At 49.7% G+C, this 16381-nt stretch overlaps 1 protein-coding gene across 1 annotated transcript in view; it reads right to left on the bottom strand.

Annotated features, from left to right (window-relative positions):
- Positions 1-2931: 2931 nt before the first annotated feature.
- Positions 2932-16381, bottom strand: part of PAQR8 (progestin and adipoQ receptor family member 8) — a 14406-nt gene continuing 956 nt past the window's right edge. Inside the window, exon 2 of the mRNA XM_015622677.2 lies at positions 2932-7786. Coding sequence (XP_015478163.1) covers positions 6684-7742 — 1059 coding nt within the window. The 5' untranslated portion in view covers positions 7743-7786 and the 3' untranslated portion in view covers positions 2932-6683. The remainder of the gene's footprint in view (positions 7787-16381) is intronic.

Below are 16381 nucleotides of genomic sequence, written 5' to 3'. Positions count from 1 at the left end.
AAGGGATGATTTACAAGGGTATGCAGTGGCAGAACAAGGGACAGTGGATTTAAACTGCTAGAGGGCAGGGTTAAATAGGATATTGGGAAGGAATTAATCCCTGTGAGTGTGGGGAGGCCCTGGCACAGGTTGCCCAGAGAAGCTGTGGCTGTGCCATCCCTGGAGTGTTCAAGGCCAGGTTGAGCAATCTGGTTTAATGAAAGGTATCCCTGCTCATGGCAGGGGTTTGGAATGGGATGGTCTTTAATGTCCCTTCTAACTCAAACCATTCTGGGATTCCACAGAAGGAAGTAGAAGAAAAGCCATAGCAGAAACTTTGTAAGTGACTGTAAAGCAGAAGAGAGGAGAAACGAGGAGTAAGGAATTAAAGTGAAGATCTGGATTAAGCTTCATCCTTGACAACTTCTGGACAGACAAGTCTGACTTGCCAAGGTTAAGATGAGCCTTTTTAGCTTCCTACATACCTGCTATGTACTCATGAAAGGGAAAAGTAATTCCTTATCAGCCTCTGCTTTCGTGGCACTGGAGGACACAGATGGAGACAACTCGCCCTCTGGTGGCTAAAAACACAACCTGCAGAAGCCTTGGTCTGTGTGCTATATTAAGAAATAATAATTAAAATTACTGGTTATTGGAAGGGAAATTAGAAGATATTCCAGAGGTTTTAAGTTCTGAAATTCAGGAAAAATTGGTGAATTATGTATGTGATTTCACACAACGCTCACACATAAGGTTGATGACTTGAGGACCTGGAGCGATATGACAGAAAGGGATCAGAAAATCAACAAAACACCATGATGGATAAACTCCCCAAACTTGAATCCCTAAATCTGGGAAGTCAGTGTGCTGGGGTGTCTCTCAGGAATGTGTGTAAAGAACACCAGCAGTGTGGGGACTGGGCATGACGAGTCAGAGATCCGGGTACATCTGCAGGGCCATGATCTTGTTGGGATCAGGAAGGTGTGGGATGGCTCCCACGACCCCAGTGCAGTGGAAGGATACAGACAAGCCAAAAAGGTGAGGAGAGGGAGCTGCCCTTTAGTGGGAGAACAGCTGGAGTGCCTGGAATTCTGCATGGATGATAAGCCAACAGAGAGCTTACAGGGCAAAGGCTCAAGGGATAATCAGTGTGGCTGACACTGTACTGGGCAGTTGCCTGTTTGCAGGCCCTGCTCCTCATGGGGAACTTCATCCACCCTGACAGATGCTGGAAGGACAACTAAAGAGGGATGGAGCACCTCTCCTAAGAGAAAATGCCAAGAGAATTTTGATTGTTCATCCTGGACAAGAGAAGGCTTCAGGGTAACTTAACTGCAGTCTTCCAGTACCTGAAGGGAGCCTACAGGAAAGATGGAGAGGGACTATTTACAAAAACATGTAGTGACAGGACAAAGGGGAACAGCTTCAAAGTGAAGCCAGAGAGTAGATTTAGACTGGATATTAGGAAGAAATTCTTTGGTGTGGGGTTGGTGAGGCCCTGGAACTGGTTGTCCAGAAAATCTGTGAATGCCCTATCCGTGGAAACATTCAGGGTCAAATTGGATGGAGCCCTGAGAACCCTGGTCTAGTGGAAGGTGTCCCTGCCCATGGCAGGGGGTTGAAACAAGATGATCTTTAAGGTCCATTCCAACCCAAACCCTTCTATAATTCTGTGATTCACAGTCCAGGAGGTTTCTGGAATGCAGTACTGGTAAATCTCTCCTCCAAGTGATGGAGGAACCAACAAGGAGAGCTGCATTGCTGGACATCAGACTCACCAGCCATGGTTTGCTGGGAATTGGTGGTCAAAGGCAGAGTTGGCTGGTGGAGTTCAGGATCCTGAAGGAAGAGAGGAGTGCAAACTTCAAACACTAGACTTCAGACTCTGGCCTCTTTGAAGGCCTCTATCCCCTTGGTAGAGTGCCCTGGGATAAGGAAGCCTGGGAGGAGTCACCTCCAAGCTCAAGAGCAGTCCATTCTGATGAGCAGGAAGCTGGGCAAAAATGCCAGCAGGCCTGCATGGATAAACATGGAGCTCCTGAAAAAAACACAGAAGCAGCAGAGAGAAGGTGAAAGCAAGGACACAAATAGAAGGGAATACAGAGACATGATCTGAGCGTGTGGGGATGGAGAAAGGCAAAGTCCAACTAGAATCTGTTCAGGAAGGATTTCTAGAGGGTAACAAAAGGGATAGAAAGGAAAATGTAGTGGGCCTATTGCTCAATAATATGTGGCAGCTGGCTACAGAGAATGTGGAAAAGCCTTCTGTACCTCAGTCTTTACCAGCAAGACGAGCCTTCAGAAATTCCTGGTCCCTGAGACAAGGAGGAAGGGCTGAAGCAAGGAATATGTACCTTGGTGGAAGAGGATCGGCTCAGGGAATGTTTAAAGGATTTTATAGGTGTATATAAATCCCTGAAGGGAGGGTGCAAAGAGGACAGGACGAGGTTCTGTGCCGGGCCCCAGGGCCAGGACCAGAGGCCATGGGCACACACAGGAGGTTCCTCTGAGCATCAGGAAATGCTTTTTTACTGTGAGGGCGGCTGAGCACTGGCACAGGTTGCCCAGAGAGGTGACAGAGTCTTCATCCTTGGAGATATTCAAAATCCATCTGGACAACCAGCTCTGGGTAGCCCTGCTTGAGCTGAGGGTTGGAGCAAATGGCCCCCAGAGATCTTTTCCAAACTCAACCCTTCTGTGATTGTGGATGATGAACTAAAAGTTTCCTATCAGTGTCAGGGAAGCTGTTCTGCACTTCCCTTGTGGAAAGGGAAGGAAATCCAACAAGTATTGTGAAACCTTGACAGTGCTTTGAGATGCACAGATAAAACCACACCTTATTGTTCATTATTGTAATTATTATCACTCTAATATATCCTCTGTGTAATTATTTCTTTCTAATAACTCAGAACCTTCTGTAGTTGTGCATTTGGGAATTTCACACCACACCAATTATTTTGCTTTCACAGATTTTTTTTTTTCCACTAAAGTTTTTAAATAAAGATCAGTACAGTACAAAGCTTAAAATATTGTCAATGTTTTCAACAATACAAAGTCAGCAGATGGGAGTTGGGAAGGGGATAGTTAATAAGGAACACTCATATCCTTCCCTGTTTCCCAAAGGAAAAAAAAATACAAACTCTTTTTGTATTTCTGTTTAGTAACAAACAGTGCTTAAAAATAATCTTGTCAGTAAAAGATGTAAATTGCAAGGCACATGAGGAACCCGTCCTTGCCTTGTTACACAAATTAGGCATAAATACAAATTTAAAGCACCTGTCTCCATCCTCTCCTCCTGCTCTGTACACTGAGCAAATCCTGTCAGTGGGAATTGGCTGTTAAGAGCAACCATGGACCAGCAGACAGCAAAGAGGTTGCCCTTGACTCTCAGGTTCCTTCAAGATTAATCCCCAAAAGGAATAGCACAAGGCACATTGGGATGAATTCTCAGGATCTGTCCTGGTTTGCAAGATCTGCAGGAATACTACCTCAGGACTAGAGATTCCTGAGGGAGTATTCCTGTGACCTCAGTCCCTTTGGGATCTCAGGTGTGCTCATCCTTTGGTGGTCAGCTCTCCACCGGCTCTGGCCACTGGTACATCCTTCCCAGCCATGCCTCCTTAGGAACACCGGGATGGAGGAGACCTGCTCCAAGCAGTGAGCCCAAGGAGAAGGTCCTGGGGGGCTCAGACAAACTGAGCATTTATCACAGCAGCACTTTGGCTCTTTCCAGATACAGCTCTGATCTCCTCTGGACCACTGGCAAAGCTTCCACTGCCACTTTCCAGCCGAGAGCCAGCAGACTGCGGCACGTGGAGTCTGCTCAGGAAGGCAGCCAGGTGCATAAGGCACAAGGATAAAGTCTGGGGATAAAGGAAGGAATGAAGCTGGTTGGAGGAAGAGGAGGAGGATGGAGACAGGGATGAAGGAAGCTCCAGTGTTGGTGAGCCTCTTGTGACACAAGGGCACATCCTCACAGCAGCACAGATCCGTGTTGTAGATCCCCGCTCACTCCACCCATCATCGTAACCAGGAGGTCAGCTCCAGGTGGGAGTGCAGGGCTACGCCGAGATGGGAGCAGCTTCACCTGAGGGGAAACATGGGAGTGTGCAAAAACACCTCCACTGTCACACCACTGCTCCAGAGAAGTGTCACTTCTGTTGTCACTTCTGTTCAGCCAGGGAGGAGAAGATACGACCAAAAGTAGCTTGGAAGAGCCATGTGGGCTCCTCTGCCTGTCCCTGAATGAGATGGCATTACCGTACTCACACTCTTTCAACAAGGGCAGGGCATGCCATCTGTTTTCAAACCCTCAGAGGAGGGGACCCCTGGGTGATCCCTTCCTTTGGTACCAGTATAACTCCAGGTAGCAGCAGAGCAGGTTTGCTGTTATGAGCCATGCCTAATCCTTCTCCATTTTATACCAGAAATGAGCTCTGGACCAGCCTGATTTACCTTTGTTTCTGCACAGAAACTCACTAATACCATCCAGTCAGTTCCACACCCAGTGCCTTGTTCTTCCCTATCTACCACAAAACCAAGGCAAATTAGGCTGTGAGAAAAAGCTGCTCCCACTGGAAGCCTTTCCTCAGACTGGGAGGAGACCCACAAGCAAAGCCAGAGCCCATGGAGGGAGCAGTCCATCGGTGCAGCTGAGTGAGTTGAGCAGCCAGCTGCCATGCAAGGAAGAACTGCTGCTGGACTCCACTCCAGCCCTTCCCTGCCAGCAGCTGCATTGTCCAAGTGAGCTGGCTCAGAGTTAAAACCAGCTGAAAATTACTGACATTTTTTCAGTGGGATTGGTTTCCCAATGCTGCCTCTCCCGGTGCTGGCTTGCTCTGTGGCCAGATGAGCTTCTGTGCATGGGAAGAGGTTCAGTGAGGTGCAAGTGGGAAAACCCCTGCTTGGCATCTCCCCTGAGGCAGATTTTATGCTAAGTCAGCATGGCTGTACCATCTGTACCATCAAAAACACCCTATGAAATTAAGTAATTAATTTCTAAGCTCTGAGGCCAGGACTGATGAGAAAGGGTGGACTTGATGACCTCCTGAAGGCTTTCCTATGATTTCTTCTCCTGTACTCCAAACTTACTTTCCTCTCCCTTTGTATTTAATTTTCTATAGGGCCATGAGTTCCAAATTTACCTACTAAACACAGGACCAGCAAAGTACCTATTTACAGGTTTTCCACCACCCATTAACAAATCTGGCCCACCTTGCTCCTCCAGCAGGACAGCACTGTTTCCTTCAGGTTAATCTTAACCCAACCAGGAGGCTCTGCAGATATAAAATCCCAAGGCAAAGCCTATCTGGATAACAAATCCCATGCACACGCATGGAACATGAACACACACTCACACCTCAAGAGCTAGAACACAGATGAAGTGCAGAAATCAGTGCTTGTCCTCACCAACCATATCCCCAACCCTACATTCTGCCTGCTCAGAACCAGCAATCACAATTCATTTGCCTGCCCTTGGGTTCAGTGAGACAAATCCGTGGCTGAGATAGATCCCATGGATTCCTTGGTTTCAGCAAAGATTTAAACCTCCTTGGTGGTTCCATGTTCAATATTCCCCCAAGGCAAGCACAGAATAGATTCTTCTAGTGCGGGACACAGTAATCCAGCCTTTGTTACCTTGGACAGGAGTGACCAATGGACACTGAGTGACCCTGATCACTATCCTTTCTACTCCACACAGGAATCACCAAGGACAAACCCATGCTGAGGTGCAGGACCCTGATGTTGTCACCCTGCTCCTGGCCTTTTGCTGTTCCACCTTCATCTAGTACTGATAAAAACATGCCAGTCACAACCCCACTGGTCACAGAACAGCAACCCTGCAGCTTCAAGGTCAGCTTTCCCACAATGCTCACCAAGGAGCATTAAGAGGGGAATAAAGACTCCTTCACCTTCACACCCTTTTGGCCGTGATCACAGTGGTGGTGTTGGAGGAGCAGAGCCTTTCCTGTATCAAACAGGTCACATCCAAGTAATTCCATATTTCATGGATATTGCTAGAGGTTGGTCAGACTCCCTAGACAGCTGACACAGACCCAGTTTGTCCCAGAGGACCCCAGGTCAAGCCTGGATCTCCAAAGATGTTTTCCCAAAGCCATCTAAGTGACCTGGCATTGACAGACATGACAAGGGGAGTGCAGACAGAACCTGGCTGGAACAGGAAAAGGATTCTAGCAGCCACTGTGCCACACATGCCCTCACATCCAAACCCTAGAAACACAGACTTCCCAAAACCTTCCTAGTGCCTTTGATAGGAACAGTTCTCATGTAGATATAGCAAAACCCAGAGAGGTCATCACATCCAGCTGTGGTCCTCATGGTGTTGTGAGCCCTGGCACCCGCTTCTACAGCCCCCCAGCCTCCAGGCTGCCCTCCCTGACCTTCAGCAAGGTCTCACCCGCAGCTCTACCAGAATGAACAAGGAACCTCTGCCTATTCCAGCATCCTTGGTTCAGTGACTTGTTCTGGCTTAAAACACTCCATGTCCCCCCCCAACCCGGATGGCAAAAGGCAATTCCTGCTGTGAAAATGCATCCAGCATGAAGTGTCCAGCCTTCCATCTGAGTCCAAGGTCCTGGTTAGTCATGGCATGTTAGGCAAGTAAGACAGTCATGTCTCTAGTATGTTATGCCGCCTTTTCTTGATTTTCTCTGGTGATGTCATGCCTATCACATCCATGACTCTCAGGAGTCCTTTTTAGCCAGGCTGGCCTTGATCCTGCGTTGCAGGATGTAAGCTGTGATGGCACTACAGGCCACCAAGCCGAAAAAAGAGATGCAGGACAGATAAACCGTGAAAGGCCCGTGTCTCTTCAGGAAAATCTCCTGCCTGTTCTTGTAATCCAAAAGAATGGCCTCCAGCTGCGACAGGGTGCAGATGGCCAGGAAGGTGTGGAAGATCTGGTGGGCGTGGCCAACAATATCACAGGAGCCAGGGAAGTATTTCTCAGGGACAGGGCAGGAAAAGAAATAAGCACTGACAAGGAAAAACAGTATCTGGTACGTGTGGTACCAAGCAGCATCTTCCTGACAGCCCCCCAGGTGACACACGACCACCCGGTGAGCCACGGGACTGATATCCAGGATGAAAGCCAGCCCTGCTGGGATCACCTGGCACATCTTCCTCATGATGGGGTAAGGCCGTCGGTACCGGTATTTGGCATAGCAGCAGCCGGCACAGGACAACCAGCCACAGAAAGCTGCTGCTGGCAGGAAGAAAAGCCAGAACTTGTCGTACCAGGCTTGGTCAGAGCTGTAGTAGAAATGAGCCAGGGCACTGCCATACTGGTAGATGCTGACTCCAACATAGTCCATGAAGTAGAAGGTGTAGTGGTACAGCTCCGACTTGGACTGCAGCAGGTGCGCCAAGAGGCTGCAGGTCAGGTAGGTGACAGAGGAGAGGACAAAGATGAGCAATGGCAAGGACCACGCATCCACAGGCAACTGCTCTGCCTCCACAAACGTCTTGAACCTCAGCAGCACAGCCAGCGCAGCCAGGAGATGAGTCCACACGTTGACCACCTCGTTGTGCTTCTGGAAGAGGCTGAGGAAGTAGTAGCGCCAGTCCTGGCCGGTGGGGCGGTACCCGCTGTGGATGTAGGGCTCACGGAAGAGCTGCGGCACCTCGCACTCCTTCACCGTGCAGGGCATCTTGGGGAAGCCGTCCTCCAGCAGCCGGGGCAGCCGGCTGAGGTGCTGCCCGCTGAGGGACAGCGTGCTGAGCCGCTCCAGGATGGCTGTCATCCCGCTGCCTTCAGCCCCACACCAGGGAACGTCGTCTTCCTGCCCTGCGGGGATCGGAGAAAGAGGAAATGTTAATGGTGGCGCACCGGGGAGAAGAGCATGCTGCCATTCCCAGTGGGATTAACCATGGCACCATCGAGACGCTGGCCTGTAGAGCACCTTCCAGTGCCTAAAGGGGCTCCAAGGGAGCTGGAGAGGGACTTGGGACAAGGGCCTGGAAGGACAGGACAAGGGCAATGGCTTCCCACTGCCAGAGGGCAGGGATAGATGGGATATTGGGAAGGAATTGTTTCCTGTGAGTGTGGCAAGTCCCTAGCAAAGGGTGGCCAGAGAAGCTGTGGCTGCCCCTGAATCCCTGAAAGTGTTCCAGGCTAGACTGGGTGGGCTTGGAGCAACCAGGGATAGTGGAAGATGTCCTTATCCATGTTGGGTCAAGATGGTCTTTCAGATCCCTTCTAATCCAAACTATTCCGTGACTCTATGAATATTGTCAAGTTTAGGGGTACCAGATCTCCTCGGGAGTTCGAGAAGCATCTGAGAGAGTCCCGGATTCCCAGGGTTATCTGTTCTCTGACCCAAATTCAGCACAGAGGAGGATGCAGAGCAGTGTCCCTGCAGATCAGCCTGCATCAGATCCTGCCTTTCCTTGCCACTTCCTCAGGCACTCAGCTTGGAGCGTGTTCAGAAGCCATGAGCTGCCAACTGCAGGAAGCAGTTAGTTGACAAGAAGGCATCTGATGATTTATGAAGGTGATTTTTCACCCCTTATCCCAGAACAAAATGCTCAGGAACAAAACTGAGATGTAAATTACTCATCTAAGAGATAACCAGCCTGTCCGCACATGAGTTAAGAGGGTCCCAACCAAATCACGGAGCTTGCAGAGAAACTCAAGCTTCCCTGTCACACAGTTTGCCCATGAGTTACTGTAGTGAGTATGGCAGAGGGAGGAGTAGAGAAATCCACAATCCCAAACCTGCAGCCCTCATCCCTCCACAAGTAAGAAGCATTAGGATTGAGAGGGACTGAAGAAATGAGAGCTGGCTGCAGTTTGGGTACAGCATCAGACCTTTGGGAGCATCCATGGAGCCAAAGCTGAGGGACTGCCAGAGACGTCCCTGGATGCTCAGAGCAGCCAAATCCAGTGCTGGGCACTCCTCTGCCTTCTCTGCTCCTTGGTAACCTCCAGACTTGCTAAGCTTTGGCTGGCAAGATTCAGATTCAGGCCACAGCAGGATCCTAATGTGTGGAGAACAATTCCTGGCATTAAATTAATTCCCAATACCCCCTGTTTCCCAATAACCTAGATACCGCTCTTCCCTGCTGGTGTTTCTGTCATACAAAATAGAGGAAAATTCATCACAAATGCCCATGTTAAACTGAAATTGGTGCTGATGGGGCCCCACCAGACTGTGCAGGGCTGTGGTTACTCCTCTGAAACCAACACACACAGGTTTGCAGGAGCAGAATCTGTCTCCTAAGCTTATATACAAAACAAGTGGAGCTGCAGGGGATGGAGGTAGCAAAAAAAAAAGGAAACACAAGTAAGTATTTTGCCTGAGTGTGGAAAACAGCCAATTTTTCTCCTGTTACATGAGATACCAGCTGTGTCCAGAGGTGAGACACCAATAGTTTGTGTGGGCGTCTGGTCTGATGAAGGCGTCCCTGCCCGTGGTAGAACTAGAGGAGCTTTAAGATCCCTTTCAATCCAAACCAGTCTGTGATTCTGTGATTGGAGACCCCTGCTAGGCTGTGATTCAGAGGACAGGACAGTGTGAAACACCATGAGAGTTTCTGAAAGCAGGGAGGTGGGACCTTGCAGTCCAAGGGTGAGACAGCACAAAGAGCAAGTCAGATCAGACTCTCAACCAGGTAGCAAGTCTCACTTCCTGTAGAAACCCAAAGTATCTGATAAGAGACAAAATATTTTCATGTTGCTTCTGTATTCTAGCAGAGAGGAGCTGTCATAATTAGGTTTCATTTTCTAGAAAATTCTTTCCGCCCTATGCTGCCTAAGCTTTCTCCCTCTTAGCATCTCTCAAGGCTGGAGTTGTTTTTTTCCCCTGATTGCGACAGGGGACTTTGTCTGCTGTGTTTGATGGAGCTGCTTTAGCCACAGAAGGCAAAATGGTCCCTGGAAATGCTTTTTCAGTTTCAAAGATGTGTAATGCTGAAGAGAGCACACTTGCTGGGGAGTTAATGTCGTGCACACTCATAAAGACTTTGTTTCTCTCCTAAGGGTCTGCAGGGTCCTCACCTATCATGGGACATGCAGTTCATTCAGCAGGTTGTGTATGCCTGTGGAGTTACATGCCAAAATAGGAAGGCCAGGCAAATTTTGAGTTTGGGGCACTCCTAGGAGGGCACAATGTGAACAGGAGGGAACACTCGCCCTGCCCTGTTCCAATGTACAGCCAGTCTAGTCTGTCTTCTTGTAGCTAATGGCGTTCATTCACAAATTATGGAACTGGGGAGTGGTTTGAAGATCATCTCATTCCAACCTCCTGCCATGGGCAGGGACACCTTCCACTATCCCAGATTGCTCCAAGCCCCGTCCAGCCTTGGGCACTTCCAGGGATGGAGCAACCGCAGCTTCTCTGGGCAACCTCTGCCATAGCCTCAGCACCCTCACAGGGAAGAACTTCCTGTCCATGGCAGAGTTGGAACAAAATTACCTTTTCCAACCCAGACCATTCTGAGATTCTATGATTCAATGATCATGATGGTGGGGCAGAAGAAGAAAGGACATGCTGAAGTTCCTTACATCTTAGAGAACACAGAGTAATGCCAGAGTGAACCCCAGCACAACGGGAACTGCAAACCAGCTCTGAGGGGGCACCAACCTTCCCAAGAGACCAGCTCTGAGAGAGCAGAGTCAGTGCTCATCTCCTGCAGACAAACCTGCTGAAAACTGCACATGAAGAGCAAAATCAACACATGGGAGGGTGGCAATTGAGCCTGGGAATAGGAATGCATGGGAGTGCAGTCCATGGCCTGCCTGCTTTGCATGCTGACAAGGATGTGGGGGAGACAGGCAGCTTCTGTCCCAGGCACAGCCTGGCTCCGGCTTGCACCGCTCGTGCTCATGCCAGGACTTTGCCACGGTCTCTCATCCCCAGAGCTCAGTGCATGCAGCGAGCATCGCCCCAGAGAGCCTGGGCACTGCACATCTCCCTGACAGCACAGATTATTCCAGGCAGGCTTTCAGAGCTGGAAAATGCCAGTTTTAAACAGGCTGTGAGGGGCAGAGATTTTCAAAATAATAGTCCGAAATCACAAGAAACACATCTGATACGGGGCTGAATAGCGCTGAATCAGGAACCTGATAGCCTGCTTATTTCAAACCTTGTGATATGAGCGAGTGAGAACAAGTTGGCAGTTTCCAGCGATCATGTGATCAAACAAAGTGACGGGCAATTAATGTTAGAAAAGAGAGAGAAAGAGAAAAAAAACCAACAACAACAACAAAAAAACACCACCAACCCAGAAACCCAAGGTCAGCACTGGCTGTTTCACTTTCACAGAGCCCCTATTCTTTTCCCTTCACGGGGGTGTAGGAGCAGCTGAAAGCCACATTCATTGGCGGGGTGTCTCGTTGAGATTCCGTCCTCACCCCCATCTCCGGGGAATTCAGTTCTTTTGGCTGCTCCCAATTAACAGCAACCAAGTATCGTTTGTTCAGCGAGGGAGCTGCAAGGCGAGAAGGAGGGCGTGGATGATGGCCAGGCTGGATCATTACATCCACAATAAAAACTCCGGGCACAGGAGGAGAACGATCCTGTTCCAATTTTTTCTCTCCCTTTTGAAGAGGGTAATTGGAAACCCGAGCGTTTTCCCAGCTCTTTTGCTTTTTGGTCACAGTCTGATGGAAGGGTTTGAATGAGAAAATTTCCTACAGAGTACGGTCGATTTTCCCACCGGTCTGGCCCCCGAGTTCACTGTCTGGGATTGAGGCTGGACCAGTGTGATAGATTTGCTCGCAGACTGGTATTCAGGCATCAGAGGTTTACACAGGCTTCCAAAAAGGCAGTAAATCTTGGTAAACAAAGCAGGGAGAACCGGGGGTACTCAGCTTTGGGGAAGTCCTTAATAAATGCATGGCATTTAAAACAAGGAGGGGAAAAAAAAGATGTGATTGTGAACAGCATGAAAATAACAGCAGTGGCCAACAAACTGGTTTGGAGAGATGCAGGTGATTAATGCCTGAATTGCTCTCCTCTAGCACTTGAGCAAAAGTCCCTAGGGGGACTCCAGGTAATTTTGAAGCTTGTGGTTTTATTGTGACCCCTTCCTACATGGGGTTAACTTTGGTGTCACAGCTCCTACTGCACCAGGATGGCAGGGAGCAGTTCAGCTCTGGGAGAGGCTGCACCAGGGCTGCACCCAGCTCAGATGCACTGCATAGGCCCCATCCCAAACCCTGCTGTCTCAAGGCTGGTCCTCCCCGAGCACAAACATCTCGTCCTGTAATTAAACCATTCTGTAGGGCTGGAGAAAACTTTGAAAGACCATCCTGGGAGCACAGTGCCAGCTCCTCCATCCCATTCTGCCCTGTGTTTTGTAAAGGCCCCTCCAGAGCTGAGAAAATAAGAGACTATGGACTGGCTTAAGCAGCACTTCCTGTGCAGTCTTGGTATGACCTGCTTCCTTCTCCTGCCACAGATTTAGGTGCCAAAATTCCTCCAGACTGCAGCAGGAACACCCAGAGCTCAGATCCTTTCTTCAGGGAGTTACTGGGATTTACACAGGATTACACAGGATGGCAGAGGGTGCCCAGAGAAGCTGTGGCTGCCCCTGGATCCCTGGAAGTGTCCAAGGCCAGGCTGGATGGGGCTTGGAGCAACCAAGGGGAAGCTGTCCCTGCCCATAGCAGGGGAGTTGAACTGGGTGAGCTTTAATTTTGCTCCCAACCCAAACCACTCTGTGATTCCATGATTTGATGGTTTGTGCCAGGGACAACCCTGCCAGGTAGGCAGCAGGGTGTGAAGGACTTATCTACACTCCAGCACCAAAGAAGTGGAAATCCCCACAACCAGAGAAGGGCCAGGTGCCTGGGGCTTCTGTAAACTGGGCTTACACTTCCCCATCTATGAAATGGGGATATCAGTCCTCATCTGCCTGATGGAAATGAGATACTGTGCTCCTAATGTACTGAGCAGTGCTGGGAATACTTAACAGTGCATTGCACAGATTTTATTTCCCTCAAGGCACTTAGGTACCCTGTTAGATTTACATCAGCCCAGTTCCCGTTACTCCTCCAACAGGGACCTGCAGGTTGTGATGCTCTGGAAGGTAAAAGGTGATTCCATGTGATTTACTGAAGGGCACAACTTAAAACAACCTGATCTGTTAAGAAAAAATGTCAAAATAACCTAGTGGAAAATTTAAAATAAAAGAAAATGGCACAAATTCTCCCCTTCTCTATATACACACACACACACACAGCGTGCAGCCCAAGCAGGGTTTGTCCAAGCTTGTATCCCTCAGGAAACGAACGTCCCGTGATGCTGGGAGACGAGCCATGAAAGCCAGTGGGAGGTGGCAGGATCCCCCACGGAAGCCACAGCAGTGTCAGCTCTGCTGCAATTCCTGGCCTGGGAGCGAGCTGGGCCAGCAGCCAGCTCAGCCGTGCTGAGCAGCAAGTGCCTCTTGACATGGGCTCAGCGTTGCCCGAGCTTTGGGATGGGGCCAGGGGATGAGAGCAGTGGAGCCAGCGCAGGGAACGCTGTGCTCGCAAGGCACAGAGCAAAACAAAGCTGCTGGCAAAGGCCACGTCCCTGCAGCAAAGCATCCCAATTAGGGGGGACCCCCGAGGCCCTGTGGTGCTTGGGGGAGCAAAGCAGGGGAATGGAACCCCAAAGTTAGGAAACCAAAGGTTGGATGAGGCTGGTAGCTTTATTGTGAGAGTCCGAGCATGATGTGCAAGTGCAAGGAGGAGTTGATTTTCACAACATCACGTTCTCAGAGATCAGCTGGGCTGGCTTGGCCATTCTTGAGCTGCTGCACCCCTTAAATGGGTGGCCACACACAAACTGTCAGCCAGGAACAACTCCTGGACTGTGCTATCTCCCAAACCATGTCAGGGAATGGCACAGTTCTGGTTTGCTGTGATAGCACAGCTGCAGTTTCCTCATGCCTAACCCAGGTTGGAGCTTGGTGATGCTGCTGCTAACACTAGTATCAGCACTAGTTAATATTCACTAATTCTGCTCACAGACCCTGACTGAGAATGCCCTCCTCTGGCAAATCCACTCCCCCTGTATCGAAATTTGCTTAGTACATAATATTCTGGAGCTCTTCTTCCTGGTTTCACTAATCCTTTGCTGTTTGTGCTTTCCTGATCCCCTCGTCACTTTCTTTTCCCACACACAACCAACACAGCACCCGATGCTTTGGGGCTGGATTTCAGGTGGGTGTGAAATCCCTGGATGAGTACACCAGGAATCAAACCACACCAGGCCACAGTCCCAAACTGTAACCATCAGGTTGCCGAAGTGTCAGCACACTTCTGAGCATGGTTTTGGTCCTGACACCCCCACCAGTCCCTGCCTGCTGTATTCAGCCCTGCAGGGATCACTGATGGACTGGGACTTTTTCCAGAAGCTGGAATTGTGCCAGCAAAGTGCCTGAGGGTCTTCCCCCTGTACTGACTAAAAAAGGAGCCTGAATCTGTTACAGTGGCATCCCACTTTCACCTCCTAAATTTCCTTCAGCACTAATCCTCCTTCAGTGCAGATCTAGAATTGGGAACTCCTTGACAAGCCAGCCAATCCCTCCCTGCTCAGATCCATCTGCTGATGGGACAACCCCAGAACCATCTGCCTGCGGGCAGAACAACCAAACCAAACTGTCCGTGTGCTATTTGTTGGTTCAAATCATCCCCAAAAGAACCTCGGGGCTGAGGCTGCTCAGCTTTGCTCTCATCCACAAAAGCCTCTTGTACAAAAACATAACTTTTTTTAAGGCTGTGGATTTTAGAGCTTTGGTCACTCGAAAAAAATGTATATAAATCATGCAGAGCCCTGCGGCTGCTGCGGGCAGAGAGGAGGTGCTGCCAGGGAGGGACTGCAGCTCTGTGCCAACCCCGTGGAGCTGTGAGCTTTCCTCTCCCCTGCACTAGAAGTCTTTGTCCCCATCCAGGACCTTGTCCCATTTAACCCCATGGCCTCTCCCAGCCAGGTTCTAGGTCTGCAGTGACAGAAGTGATGCCCTTCCTGGAGGCTACAAAGCTCCAAGGAAGGGCCAGATGGGAGATTTCCTCCACAAAAGGGATGCAAGCTGTGCTGCATTCACTTGCTTGGAGTCCCACTCAATCCCAAGGATTTGGTGGGGCTTGGAGGGTGGGAAGGAAGTGGAAGCAAGCTTCCCCTTACTACCTGGAAGTGTCCAAGGCCAGGTTGGATGGGACTTGGAGCAACCAAGACGGGACATGGAGCAACTCCATGGCAGGGAGTTGGAACTGGATCATCTTTAATGTCCCTTCCAACCCAAACCATTCTATGATTCTGTGGAGCTTATAAAGCATGGCAACTATACAGCTGCAGCCTCCAGCAGCCTCCCTGGGTATTTATTCTTCTAGAACTTACTAATCATTAATGGTTTATGCAATTAAAGGGCCACTGGTCTGACCCCATGAGCAAGGGTTACCCCGTAAACTGGCAGATAAAAAATTAAGCTGGCGCCTGATTCAAGACCTGCAAGTAGCTGCAAGCTCTCACACGTGACACGGTGGTGGCACCTCCCTTGTCCCCAGCCTAGCTGGCACGGCCACCCCTCCCTGCCATCCCTCCCTGCATCCACAGGGACACAGCCCTCTGCTCAGCCACAGGCTTCGGCTGCAGCTTCGGCGTAAACAAATAAAAGCAATTAATGCCCAGGAAACAGAAAATCCTGCAGGGTGCAGGGCTGTTAACCCACACCTTCCCCGGTGGCAGGAAATGTGCAACTGTGTGGTTTAGCCTGATGAGCCCTGAATGAGTTTCTAAGAATTGTTTGCAGCACGTATCAGCACAGCACCCCAATGCTGGAGCACAATCTGCTGCGAGAATTCAGAACTGATAGCTGCCTGTCCCCTCCCTGCTCTGGCAGAGGGCAAAAACAGACCTCAGACCAGCTGGACTCATCCTTTTTCATGACCTTTCCATAACTTTGCTCTTTTTCAACAGCTGCTGCCAGAGCAGCATTACACTCCTCATCCTAATCCGCAGCAAGCCATCCTAGAATCCTAAAATGTTTTGGGTTGGAAAGGACCTTAAAGCTCATCTTGTTCCAACCCCCCTGCCATGGGCAGGGACACTTTCCACTAGACCAGGTTGTTCCAAGCCCCATCCCACCCCAAAATCCTCCAACTAGCGATATGTTAACAATTTCCCAGCTCTGAAGCCACAATCCCACAGCATCCCACAGTAAGTGCACCTCTCCATGCCAGTAAAAATCTGTGTGCCCCAGCCAAAGCCACCTAGGCACAGCTACTGGGATGCTCCACACCCAACCCTGCTCATGCCAGAGAGGAACTGGTTTGACATTTGACTGTTACAGTGTTTACCTAAACTTATATATCTCTAATATATATATTATATACCTATATATCTATATATCTTATGTATCTTATATAACTATTATTTGTGATTTAAGACTGTCC

The sequence above is a fragment of the Parus major genome, chromosome 3 (genome assembly GCF_001522545.3).
Source record: "Parus major isolate Abel chromosome 3, Parus_major1.1, whole genome shotgun sequence".
Taxonomy (NCBI): Eukaryota; Metazoa; Chordata; class Aves; order Passeriformes; family Paridae; genus Parus; species Parus major.
This window is presented reverse-complemented; position numbering and strand designations above follow the sequence as displayed.